Source organism: Nyctibius grandis, chromosome 2, assembly GCF_013368605.1.
Source record: "Nyctibius grandis isolate bNycGra1 chromosome 2, bNycGra1.pri, whole genome shotgun sequence".
NCBI lineage: Eukaryota > Metazoa > Chordata > Aves > Nyctibiiformes > Nyctibiidae > Nyctibius > Nyctibius grandis.
The window spans coordinates 26,321,418-26,334,667 of NC_090659.1; the positions used below are offsets into that span (position 1 = coordinate 26,321,418).

At 36.7% G+C, this 13,250-nt stretch overlaps 1 protein-coding gene across 17 annotated transcripts in view; it reads right to left on the bottom strand.

Moving 5' to 3' along the window:
- KDM6A (lysine demethylase 6A) overlaps nt 1–13,250 on the bottom strand; it is a 165,915-nt gene that overhangs the window by 104,107 nt on the left and 48,558 nt on the right. For all 17 annotated transcript variants that reach the window (XR_011050315.1, XM_068425267.1, XM_068425261.1 and 14 more), the window contains exon 4: nt 10,889–10,938. Coding sequence is in view for 16 of the 17 variants with exons in the window: in XM_068425267.1 (XP_068281368.1) it covers nt 10,889–10,938 (50 nt within the window). In the remaining variant the exon portion in view is untranslated. The remainder of the gene's footprint in view (nt 1–10,888; nt 10,939–13,250) is intronic.

Sequence of the window (13,250 nt, forward strand, 5' to 3'; positions counted from 1 at the left end):
AGGAGAGCTCTCTGGTTTCAGCACCAACCTCACTTGATGCGCTCCGTGAAGGCCAGCAGGCACCAGAGATTACTTCTTGCTACATCTTTATGCAAGTAAACGTCAGAAGCAGAACTGATTTCTAATTATCCTCTAAATACCCATCCTTGTAAGGGTGCTTCACCAAGCAGAGCACAATCATGCTCAAACACTACTTACAAAACATTTTCAATGCTTTGCCTTTTCTTCAAAGCATGAGCTTATTGGCCTCACCCAAGCTACTCATAGGCTCTTTAAGAAAGGGACCCCAAGCTCTACGTCTCCCCATCCTCCCACCTGCTACCTTCTCCATCTATTTGTACTAGATGCACTCACACTTCAACCACTCCTTCCCCACCACACAGAAAACCCTGCATCTGTATCCCTGGGAAAAGGAGGGAACTATGCAGCGGATTACTTGATTTAGGGATACGCTTGAAAGAGTATTTAAAAAACTAGAACTGAAATGTCAGTTCTAGAGAGAGCAAATTCAAAAACTCAAAATTTGAAAAATAAAACAATTATTTCTAAAACTAAGCAAATATTTTATCTTTTAAAGAACGAACCTTAAAAGGTAAAAGATTCATTTCTGAAGAAAATAAATGCCACTCATTATAACACACAGTATCTACTTACAGCTTATGATCAAACAGGAATCTACAAACTACAAATAAGAAAAATAGGGTGGTGTGTTTTGTTTTAACCTTTTCCATGCAATGAAAGAGCAATCACATGGAGTACGAAGTAATTGCGCCATTACTGTGGTTTCTGCAAACAACAGAACACTTTTGAAAAAGCAAGCATCACATGCATTGCCAATATAGTTGTTTACATTTAGAAAAAGAAACATTTGGTCATTCAATATCATCAACGTTCAAACGATATTCTTGCCTACAGAAGATGTGCCCTCCATTCAAGTCAGAACTGTTCTACTCAACTAAATACACCTCTCTCCAAACAATCTGAATTGATGAGTTTCTCCACTGCCACACTTCAGCATGTCTCATATTTTAGCATCCTACACTCTCATCACAGTGACTGAAGAAAGGAAGCATGCTATTATTCTGAATAAGCACTAGTAGATGCAGGATGAGAGGTTTTTTTATTCTGCACAAAGGCAACTTCTGCAAAAGGAGAATTCAACTTGCATAAAAAGCTTTTCTGAGGAGACTTTTCCATCAATCCTGATGATACTTATGTTATTTCCACTCAGAGTATTTGGATTTCTAGACAGACACCATACACACAGGGAGGACAAGAAGAGCATTCCTGCTGCATTTCCAGGGTGAAGCATCACCATTAGAAAATGTTATGAATATTTCTGAAACAGATACCATGTCTGGGCTGAGGGGGGAGTGCTTCCTCTGAGATTCTATCTTGTCCTCTTCTCCCGACCCAAGAAAAGTTTCTCCCCTTTCCTCTTTTACCATTAACATTCTGAGTACATTACAGATTTGCCAGAATTTTGAGTTCTTATAAGTCAATTTATTAAAAGGGATGAGTGGCTTAATGAATGAATATACACTGAAAAAAATCAGAACTGCAGACATTGAAATAAAAACTTTTTTCTAATTCAGTGCAAATGCAAAATATTTCTAATCAAATAGCAATATATATGCTCCCTAAAAAGACCTAATACTTGTTGTAACCCAAACAGGTACACGGTTTATATGTGCAGAGGAGGATTCCTTTCTTTTGTATGATGACAGTTAATAGAAAGAGACATAGAAAAGATGCAATTCATCAAATTTATCTGGAGGTCAAAGACAACATGTCAAAATTCATTAGTTAAATTGGTCTCATTCTTTTTAAGATTGTACACCTACTCTTGATTCCTTTCAAGGAGAGCGAATATGCCCTTCTGTTATAATTTCATTAGATAAATCATCTAATAAGAGTTAATTATTAGAACCTTCTACAATTTTACTGTACACAAAATTGGACATGCTGCATTATTTGTCTGCATTAACAGTGGTAAAAAATAGTATCTGCTTCTTTGCCTGTCATGGGACTACCTAAGAATTCTCTGTGTTTTAGCTGACAGAGGGACAGAATTTTAGACACCCTCCCACCCCCGAATGCACAAAACCCAAAACTATAACTCTTAAGATTTATTACCCTTTAAGAAATATCTGGATAAATGTATCCTCTTTTCTAAACTAGGGATCAGTTGTGCTTTACTCTAACAGCATGAAATAGAACACATTTTCTTCTTAATCTTTCTAGGTGGCATTCATTTAACACATTCTAGGAAAAAAATATATACTACTTTCAACTTGTCTGCTTTACTGATTTACATGAAATAACATTTATTTTTAGCATCCAATATTAAAAGTTCTTTTTCTGAAACCCAAATACAGTTATTCACTTGCTCTATTTTTTGTGTATTTTACAGATGATCAAGTCTTATTGGTAACATAATTATCACTACCTTTCCAGCATTCCAGAGTTTCTCTTTATTTATTAATAATTTTCTCTGAAATATTTTGAAAGCATACACATAATTCTTTTACCCTTAAGAGGCAGAATTCCAGTTAGTCTTCATAAACATAGCTGACATTTAAGAATCTCAATTTTTTTAACATCCCTGAGCAATCACACTAACTGATCACACCTATGGGACGCTGAAATAACCTCATTAACAGTGTTACCAAAGCTACCAAGCATTCTGATACAAAAAAGAGATTATATGCTACAAAATTCATAAATTTAGCTTTTCAATTTAGCAGTCTTCATACTCCAAATTTCTCTTAGGTCTTGTTCTTTAGCAACTTTTCTAGCTTTTCAAACTATCTTCTCACATGGAATTTCTATCCATCTTGACATACTGAAGGGACAAGTCCATGATCTAAATGTATTAATAACCTTTAAAAACCTTTGGAGAAACAGATATTGCTAGCTATGGGCTTTGCTGTAGGTTTTTAACTGATTTTTCTTTAAAATTACATTGATGATGTAGTACCCGTGCTTTTTTTTTCCCTCTTTGTTTTGCCAGTATATCTTAAGATCAAAGTGAAAAGGTTTCACCAACAGAATTATTCACTCACCCACTGCACCCCAAAATATTAAATATTATGGAAAATATGTCCTCAGGTATTTTTCATCAGCAGTTCAGTAAAAGACTGTGCAATTGCTAGATCCTTTGTTCCTGATTTCCTGTAAAACCCATTCTTTTGTGACAGAAAATTGTTACCACCAGCTGCAGTAACAGCTACATACATTAAAAATCTTTACTGTTTAATTAATAAGGGAGGACCTTCTGTCATCTTAACTCACTCCTCCCCTTGCCATGGACTCTCCAGCAAGTTCAGGACAGAAAGTTCATTTTTATCAGCTGAAGCCCCATTACTGTAATTTCCTCCACTCTAAACATACTGGATTTTTATTACCTACTTATCTAGCTCCCCAAGTGATCCTCAGTGCTTCACACTCTACCTTCTTCTGCCTTCCTGAAAACAGAAGACATCCTGGTCCTTTGATGGAGAGCGATATTGTGCTCCTCACCTGAACAGTTACAGTCTTCCTTGGAAATTTTTTTTTAAATTTTTTTTTAATCTCTCCCACCATGCCTGGTGAATTTATGACAGAGGTTGCTGTTGGGGAAAAAGCTGGTGGAAGTCTCATTTCAGACCTCCCACAACCCATTACTGTATTACTCCATATATACCTTCCTCCCTTCTCCCCATGTGCTCTTAAGCTTAAAGTATGATTTTACTTCTCTTATTTTCTTTACATTCAAATTCTCAGCAGGGCTACCGTTTTCCTTCCCCCAATCCCTGTGATTCTTCCTCTAGCCACACTTTCCTCTTCCTCACATTATTTGTTCAGTCTCACTAAGTCTTACAGTTTTTTCTCTCCTCAGTCTTCTCCCTCCCCTTTTCTTATTTTATTTTTCTGGACATAATAGCTTGCCATACTATAGTATCATATTATATCAGACTCCGACTGTACTTCCAGATTGCTTTCCGCAACACAGTCTCCTGAAAATGCTGATCCCATTAAATCCCACAAAAATGCTTTTTTTATCTCCATTACGATGACCTACTGTCTTCAGTAGTTAAAAATCAGGACATTCAAACTTATCTCTATTTCGTATTTGCTGTTCGTAACACATAATATCAGGCTTCTCTCTCCCTCTTAATCTACAATAGGTCTTGAAATAGTTATATTTCATACCTTCTCAGAACACAACCAGAATGTCTTCATCAAAATCTTTCTAGTGAAAGGACTGCAATCTAAAACCTGTTGTTTTAGTCAAAAGTGAGGGGTAGTCTAGAATTCCATGTGCTGCACTGATGACCATTATATTTGCAGACAGAAGTAAAGAGCATATAGAAAGTATTAATAATATCTCCCTTCTTAATGTCTTTCAGAACTGCTGAATCTTTATTCAATTTCTGGGTTTATTTTTCACTTTTTGATTCTCCACTTTCTCTGAAATGTCTATTTATTCCATTCCTACCCTATCATTTTTATTTTATTTTGCAAATATATTCTGAATTGCAGGTTTTCACCTTACCCATCTTTAGGTCACCTACCGTATCTCCCAATTCCTTCTGTAATGCCCTTAATATCAGCAAATTTCACCTTCGTTGAGGATTTTTGAAACTTGCTTTCCTGATCAAGTCTTCTTCTAAATGCTTCTCTGATTAAGTCTCCTCTGATCAAAGGGACTGTTTCTGTCTTCTACTTTTCCTGTACACGTCCTGTGTTGCTACATGGCAATAATTTATATTAAAGGCTTTTTGTGTCATTTTAAAATGTTGTTCTCTGAGGACTCTTATGGGGAAATCTGTCTCCTTATACGGCATATCCATTCTCTTAAAAAAAAAGTCAAAAAAAAACTAAGGGCTTGAATAAAAAGCAGCGTTCACAAATCATCCCATTGCCTCCTCCAACTTTTGGTTCAGGGAGGCGTCTGCTCCAGCAATTTCTACTGATCCTATACCACTGTACTGTTTCAATTAATGTAAGCATTTATATCTAATTAAAAAAAAAATGGAAGTTTTGATGAATTCTGTCCAAAAACACTACTTGGTATTTTGAGGTTACTGTAGAAAACAGAACAGTTATGAGTCAATGAAGTGGAAAATTGCTGTCTTATAACAGATCCTCTAAGGTGCAAAACGTTCTCTTATTTGCTGTTATCAGTATGTCTAGTAATTGCTTTTTGTCCGACTATTTAAAAAGGGGAAAACAGACTTACAGTCTGGAGAAAAAGAGACAGAAAAACATGCAAAATTAAAGCATTAATGTTGGTGTGGTTCCCCCTCGCCATTTTATAGCATTAAGAAAACATACCAAAAAAGACATTTGGCCTATCAAAAGAGCGAAGGTAGAGAGATTAAAAGAAGCTGCATAAAAATATTAAAACAAGCAACAGGTCACATTTAAAAACACAAACACGCATGGTCTTTCATTACTTCAGTTCTTTGGGAAAAAAAAGCCTTACTACTAATTAAAAATGTTTTAGCCATAAGGCTGAGAATACTCCTAGTAACATTTCTACATAGGTTTAATTATAAAACAGCATTGTAGAAAATTACCTGGTACTAAATTACACTTTAGGTCTACGTAACAAGGAACATTAGAAAATTGCTTTCTGTAACAAACCAACAACTCAGCATAGACGAAGATCACATCCTTCTTCCATGACTAGCACACATACACGGCTGTATTTTCCTGGGCTTTCTAAAGAGAATTTTAGGATTTTTTTGGTTTCTTTAATATCTCTGCACGGTTTTTGATTCTCCTCAGTTTTATAAAGACTATCTGAGAGAAGTGAGAGGAAATTCTGTTATTTGCAGACATACAGTCAAAATTAAATTTCTAAGAATAATTTATTTTGAGAGATAAATACGAAGAAGGTCTGAGGTAAACATTTTAATTCAGACAGTAGTTCTAATGTCCAGTAAACACAGGCAGGGAGCACCAAATAGCTGCTTTCCAGACCTAGACTGATACCTTACCTTGCTGCAAAACAACTACAGGATTTACTACCCCCTCTTAAATTTCATTTTTTTTTAAGAGTAGACCATTCAGTCTTTTACAGTACAGCCTTGCAAACTACACTTGCACCCAGATATTCTTAAAATCAACTGGAACACAGAAGTAGGTCTTTGAAAATCCTCCTTGGAGTTTACTAAACTACTTTGATGTTTTCACCCTGGCCACATAAATGAAATCTTTATGAAGAAGAAAGGTGATTAGGACCATTTTCATAACAATGATAAAGAGTGCCTGACAGATATACTTTTCTTCTAAGCCACTTTTCAGCCAAAGTCAATAGTTAACAAGAAGTCTATCTCTGAATTCATGTTGGGAGGATATAACTCACTAATTAAGTGTTCCTCAAACATTTCAAGGAACATTCAGATTTTCTGACTGATCCACTCCAAACACTTCTCTATAAAGAGATCCTACAGTTGAGTGTAACTAAAGAAATTGAGGTTTCTTCTCTCTTTAAGGCATCCTCAATCTAAGTTCTAGCATCCTAGTCCACAGTAAATAGTCTCCCTTGATACAGAAGTAACTCATTTGCACAATACCTTCCATTATTTTGAGATTCACTTAGGTGCATTTCTAAATACTGTGACCCGGCAATCCTCCAACTTATTCACATATAGCTAGAAATGTTTAAGTGTTTGTATACTCCCACTTACTCCGATGAAACACAGCTTTTTATAAAAATCATTGAAGACAGACAGGATACTTCTTTTTGATGAATTAACACAAAATAAGGCACAATGGCAGTGCTCTCCTCACACTCCTCTAACTTGCCCACAATCCTCTGGATTTGACTAAAATCCTGTCTAGAAAGCTACATATTCATTCCCCAACCACAGAGATGTCAATAATAGACGGCTCATGGAAACACTGCATATGGGAGCTTGCTGCTACCTCATACATCCACACCAAAAAGTTCTATTTATTCAAATTCTGTGTTGCAACAACTACTGGCACAGAATTTCTAACTGACAATACGTGAACACTCACCTGCCTGCAAAAGGCCACAAATACACTTTAATCAAGATTATCAAACCACATAAGGGCTGTAATAGCAGTGTCATGCCAAAGCAGAGGAGATTTAGTCTAAGTACCCGACAACCAGGCTCTTCTATAAAATCCTCCCAGGAATCACTCTAGTGAGCACTGAAACCTCTTGCAGCCCCGCATCTGTGGAGGAAGGTTTCTAGGTCTCCTCTGCCCTGGGCAACCATGTCAATGCACAGATCCAGATGTTTTACACTTACACACACTGAGTTCACTCATGTACTGAAACTTCTGTTAGGATAGCCCTGTCCGAACGCAGACGTTATATAAAAGAGTTCAGTATGATCAACAGCATTATAATACAACTACATGAGATGATTAAAGTAACTTTTTCCAGGTGCCAGATATCTGCCATCATGTTTGGATAAAATCAGGAATATCTTACTCCTTGCTGAGCTTCTAATCCTGCCTCCTCAGAATATGTCAAAACTGATAACCATGGCAGACACTTACACTTGATATCTTTCTCAGTAGCATCAAAATCTACAAACTGCAGTTCTAGTTGTTGTCTTCCTCTCCTGAACTGCCCTTCCTATCTGTTCATCCCCCACAGTCCTCCTCACCTCCCTCAACGTGTTGACACAGGGGAGTTTTAAAAAGAAACCATAATGAAGTACATTGCACAGAAGGGAGATTTATTTTAGCGTAGGCACATAAGAAGAAACATTGCGAAAACTACTTGAATGCAAGAACTCTATTAAGTTGTCTCAGCTTTTATCCAAGTTGAGATATTTACTTCGTAAGATTTAAAGTCAAATAGCTTTTTTTAAATGCAGAGTTAAGGCACCACAGTGCCTGTGTAGAACAGAAATTGCAGAAACTCAGCAATTTTCCAGGACTTTTTATGTTGATCTGTGGGTGCCCAAAGATACTACTGCAAAAAGTGGTCTATTTAGGAAAATGCGGCACAATGCAATGAAGCTCTTTCAAAACTACCCGTACAGGTATTACTTCTTTGAAAGGAAGTAATGTCTCATCAGAATGGAGGGAGTATTGATCTGGTAAATGGCAAAATACAGCATCTTCCTAACCTTTCACCTTCACTTCTGTCACTATAACATATATCTCGAATATATTTTCAGAATATAAAGTGTTTTTTCTTTCCCTTTTAGTTCCACAGGATGAACAAAATGCTTACGGTATTACCAACAAAACAACCCATGCACCAAATTCTGACAGGACTCAACCTGCTAAAAAATTCAGACCGTCAGAAAAACTTATTAAAAAAAAAAAGTAAAATGCTTTTCTTCATGAAAGGAAAAAAAAAAAAGATGAATTGTAGAATGAATAGCATATAATGAACAACGCATGAAAATAATGCTCAATTACCAACCCCATGCAACAGTGAAAACCCAAAGCAGCAGAGACTAAAAATAATACGTAAGGAGGCCAAACTATACCCAAAGCAACCTATAATCTCTCACAAACCTTGCAGAATTTTTCTGTTTATAAAAAAAAGATTATACAGGACACTTATTTCAACCACGTACACTTGCACTTGCACCACAGTAAGTAATTTCAGATATGCTGCCTAAGTTCGTAAGACTGTTCCTGTCTGGTTTCAAACCTGCCTTATTATATAATAACCTTCATGTGACTCAGCACTCCCCATCAATTTCTCAGTACTCTCACACAGCTCTCCTCACAGCTCATAAATACCACCCTTTCTTCACACCCTTCTCTCTTGCTTTCTTTACCATCACAAATTCCAACAACTTAATTGATGACATCTAACCCTGTAAGAACTAAAAAAAAAAAATTAAAAAATTCTCAAAAAATGACAACAGTAAAACAAGGAAATGTGACTGCTTTTTTTTTTTTTTTTAAAGTCATCTGTATCTCTCTGGAAAAAAGTTAATTCCAAATTATAACAAAACAGCATATAAAGGTGACCAAAAATACACCACAAACTTACTATTCTTGACTAAATGGTTTCTTACAGATATAAGGCATTAAGGATAACAAGAAATCCTCTGAGTTAGAGAGGGAAGAGACCTTTCTCTAGACCCAATCCAGGCAGCTTCCCACTGCCAACTCCAGACTAGCTTCATCATCCATAAACAAGATGAAATATGATTCACCTGTGATTTTTATCAGTTTCAGTAAAAAAGTTTTTAACGGAAAAATGTTTCTGGACTCTTTCAAGCTCTTTTTCATGCATATAAAATTAAGAAAATCTCCAAAATGATTATGGAAAAAACCCCACTTTGGACTACACATTTATAAAGAAGCTTGTAATGAGATCAAGTAGCACAGTATCCTTCGCAGGTGAGGCTAACCTGCAGTAAAATTATTCAATGTTATTCAATAAGCCAACCACAGACCACACATTTTACTGTCATCTATGCTTTTGAAATGGAACTGCAAAACAATCAGAGTTTGCATTTATTTTAATTACAGATAATATTCTGAACCACGCTAAAACACTCTACACATATGGAAATACATATAATCATTTACACTTCTCCCTGAACTCTTCTGAAAATGCAGGGAAACTAATTTACTAATCATCTATCACTCCTTCTAATAACAAGTCATTAGAACAAAAGCCAGAAAAAACAATTCAAGTCACAAACTATTCTGAAATGCTTAACATGGGAAGAGTACAAACAGAAGAAACTATTCCAATAGATGTTTAATTACTTGATTGATTTCAACACCCATTTACAGCAATCTTTAAACTAACTTCCTGAGAGCATGTAAGAAGTAATAATAGATGAATGCTTTTATTGTCATAATTTTTAAACTAGAGGGGTTGTTTCTGAAACATCTACTTCAACTCCAAAATGCCTTGGTACAAAACAGGCACTCGTCCAACTTCTACTGGAGCAGGGGCTTTACAAGACAATACGAACAATTTTCCTCAGACCCTATGATTGGACCTCTCCTTCCATAAGGCAGAAGACACTCATTTCAGTTCACTCTTCTACCCTTGATTTACCCTGCCTTTTTCCCTTTCCACCACCCCCTCCCTGCCAAAAATGGAGTAGTTGTCACAAGATTTTTCAGAACGTACTTACAGACCCTATAAAATGCAAAGAACACGGTAAATGTTATTTCTTTAATGCCAGTATATACACGGTACTGACGTCTTTCCAGAGTGAGCCCTCCCTATTTGAAATACGCACTTACGCACACTTTAAAAGAAAACAGCTGCTTAAGACCACACAAGCATCCACTGTGTTACGTGCTTTCCTGCACCTCTGTCTCAATCATGAGCTTCAAATTATTTCATGTGACAATACAACAGTGCGAACTATTTTTGACAATATCGCTGTAAGAGATTTTTTTCATTTTATTCATTTAAAGTCCTGATACCTCTACATGGACTGACAGATAAGAGAGCTATACTAACAGGATATTTTCCTGTCTTACGTAAGAATGTTATTGAAAATACTAAAAGTGACTTTACACAATTTGGCAACTGTGGAAATAAAAAGCAACTGGAGAACGTTATTTCTAGTCCAAGTCCAACGCCTGCACAGCAGCTTTCAAGTGCTTATGATTCTCTCAATACTCATACATATCCAAATATCTATGCTTACATAAGAAAAACTGAAGTAATGTATAATAATAAAAAAAATCTAAAATGTGTCAAGTTAATTGATCTGCCATTTAAACAAATGGTGTGAAGATTTATTTCCACTTAGATTTACAATAAATTGTACACATAGGTGAGCACTTCCATTAAGACCCAATTAACATGCCAAAAAGTAACTGCAGGTAGATACTCCAAACTTATATTGAAATTAACCTATTTTAGAAATTAAGTCATTTACAACCATACATTAAAAAAAAAAAAGCAGCATATACAGACCTTCCAGTAGTCAGACTGTAAACTGTAGTACCTCTGGTATGCAGATAATGCTGTAGGAAAGAAAAAAGAATGCTGAACTTGTTTTGTTGCATTTTCTTTGAAGAAAAAGACAGAAAACCTTAACAGTCAGAATACACAATATTAAAATGATAAATGGTTTAATAAAAGTAACACTGCCACAATAAGTAGACTGTTGTGGGTAATACATGCCTTAAGATTATAATTTTGTTTTATGAAATGTCAACCCAAAAGTATATTTATTATTAATCTTACAAATGTAAATCAAGCAATATTTTAAAGGAAACCTATAACAAAAGACATCATTTGAAATTTGGGGATTTTCATCCTGGACAAAGCTGTTGTACGATTTAAAAATTTAATTATGTAGCTCATTTACCATGCTCCCTGATGTCCTGTAATTTCTAAAGAACTGGTGTGGAGGGACATACAAAGAGAAATCAATTTCACATGCCCTTTCATTTGAAAACTAGAGAAACAAAAGCAAGCAGAAAAAAGCTTACATTTTATTAAGCATCTAATACCAATACTAACCTGGAAAACAGCACTAAGAACAGCTCTGTTCAGTAGATTATTAGCTCTGCTTAGCAATGAATTTCTCAAATCACCATTCCCGCATCTCTCTTCCCTGCTAAAATTCTGGTTGATTCATCTTGCCCTTTGGCTAACAGGCCACATCAGACTAGAACGTAAACAGGATTTACGTTCTTTTAAGAACATTAATATCTTTATTGATGATCTGGATGAGGGTATCAAGCACACCCTCAGTAAATTCGCAAACAACACTAAGCTGGGTGGGAGTGTCGATCTGCCTGGGGGTAGGAAGGCTCTGCAGGGGGATCTGGACAGGTTAGATAGTGGGCTGAGACCAATGGTATGAAGTTCAACAAGGCCAAATGCCAGGTCCAACACCTTGGTCATAACAACCAAGGCTGGGGGAAGAGTGGTTGTAAAAGTCTGGTGGAAAAGGACCTGGGGGTATTGGTGGACAGCCGGCTGAACATGAGCCAGCAGTGTGCCCAGGTGGCCAAGAAGGCCAACAGCATCCTGGCTTGTATCAGGAATAGTGTGGCCAGCAGGACTAGGGAAGTAATTGTCCCCCTGTACTCAGCACTGGTGAGGCTGCACCTTGAGTACTGTGTCGAGTTCTGGGCCCCTCACTTCAAGAAAGACATTGGAGGTACTGGAGCAAGTCCAGAGGAGGGCAAGAAAGCTCGTGAAGGGTCTGGAGGGTATGTCCTATGAGGAGCAGCTGAGGGAACTGGGATTGTTTAGCCTGGAGAAAAGGTTGAGGGGAGACCTTATCGCTCTCTACAACTACTTGAAAGGAGGTTGTAGAGAGGTGGGGGTCGGCCTCTTCTCCCAGGCGACTAGCAACAGCTACAGCCCCAAGCTGTGCCAGGGGAGGTTCAGGTTAGACGTTAGAAAAATTTCTTCACAGAAGGGTTTATTAGGCATTGGAATGGGCTACCCAGGGAGGTGGTAGAGTCACCATCCCTGGAGGTTTTTAAGAAAAAACTAGATGTGGCAGCTAGTGCCATGGTCTAGTTGACACGGTGGTGTTAGGTCAAAGGTTGGACTCGGTGATCCCAGAGGTCTCTTCCAACCTAGTTGATTCTGTGATTACACTAGGCACCATCCAAAAATGAAGAATTTTCAATAATGATTCATTGCAGTAACTCCAAGATTTTGATTTTTCAAGTGTTTACTTCTTAAGATTTAATAATGGTTTCTACACAGTATGTATCTTCCAAACAACAAAAGAAGACAACCTCTGCTTTGGAAAACTACAAACACTAAACAAACACTAAACAAATTAAGATGGTAAGAGCAATATGTACTTGATGTGCAGGTTAATTTCCTGCAAGTACCATGGATAAACGATATCCCTAAATTTTTTCACCCTTCAATGCCTGTCTCACATATTCATTTCAATAACTTAAGAGAAGTTCTTAAGTTCAACTGAAGTAAGAACAACATACACATAATGACAAGGCACACAGAGCTTTCTCTTCTTAAGATTATACTTTTGCACTCTTCTGTCTATGGACACTCACAATCTTGTATTTTTAAATGTCTAACTGATACATGCTGAATCATGCTCATAAGGTGCCCCTCACCACTGGAACTACTTCTGAAGCCAGCTTCTAATTTTGGTGCTCTAAACTGTGATTTCTTTAGATGCCCATGGTAGAAAAATACCTAGAACACCACTCATCATCCTTATGCTATCAACATGCAATATGTGTAAATATTTACATGCAACTTAGATGAATAAAATCACTTAAAAATCTAGTCAATCAGGCTAAGTTTTTCACAGCTTAAGAATACAATTCTTTCTCCA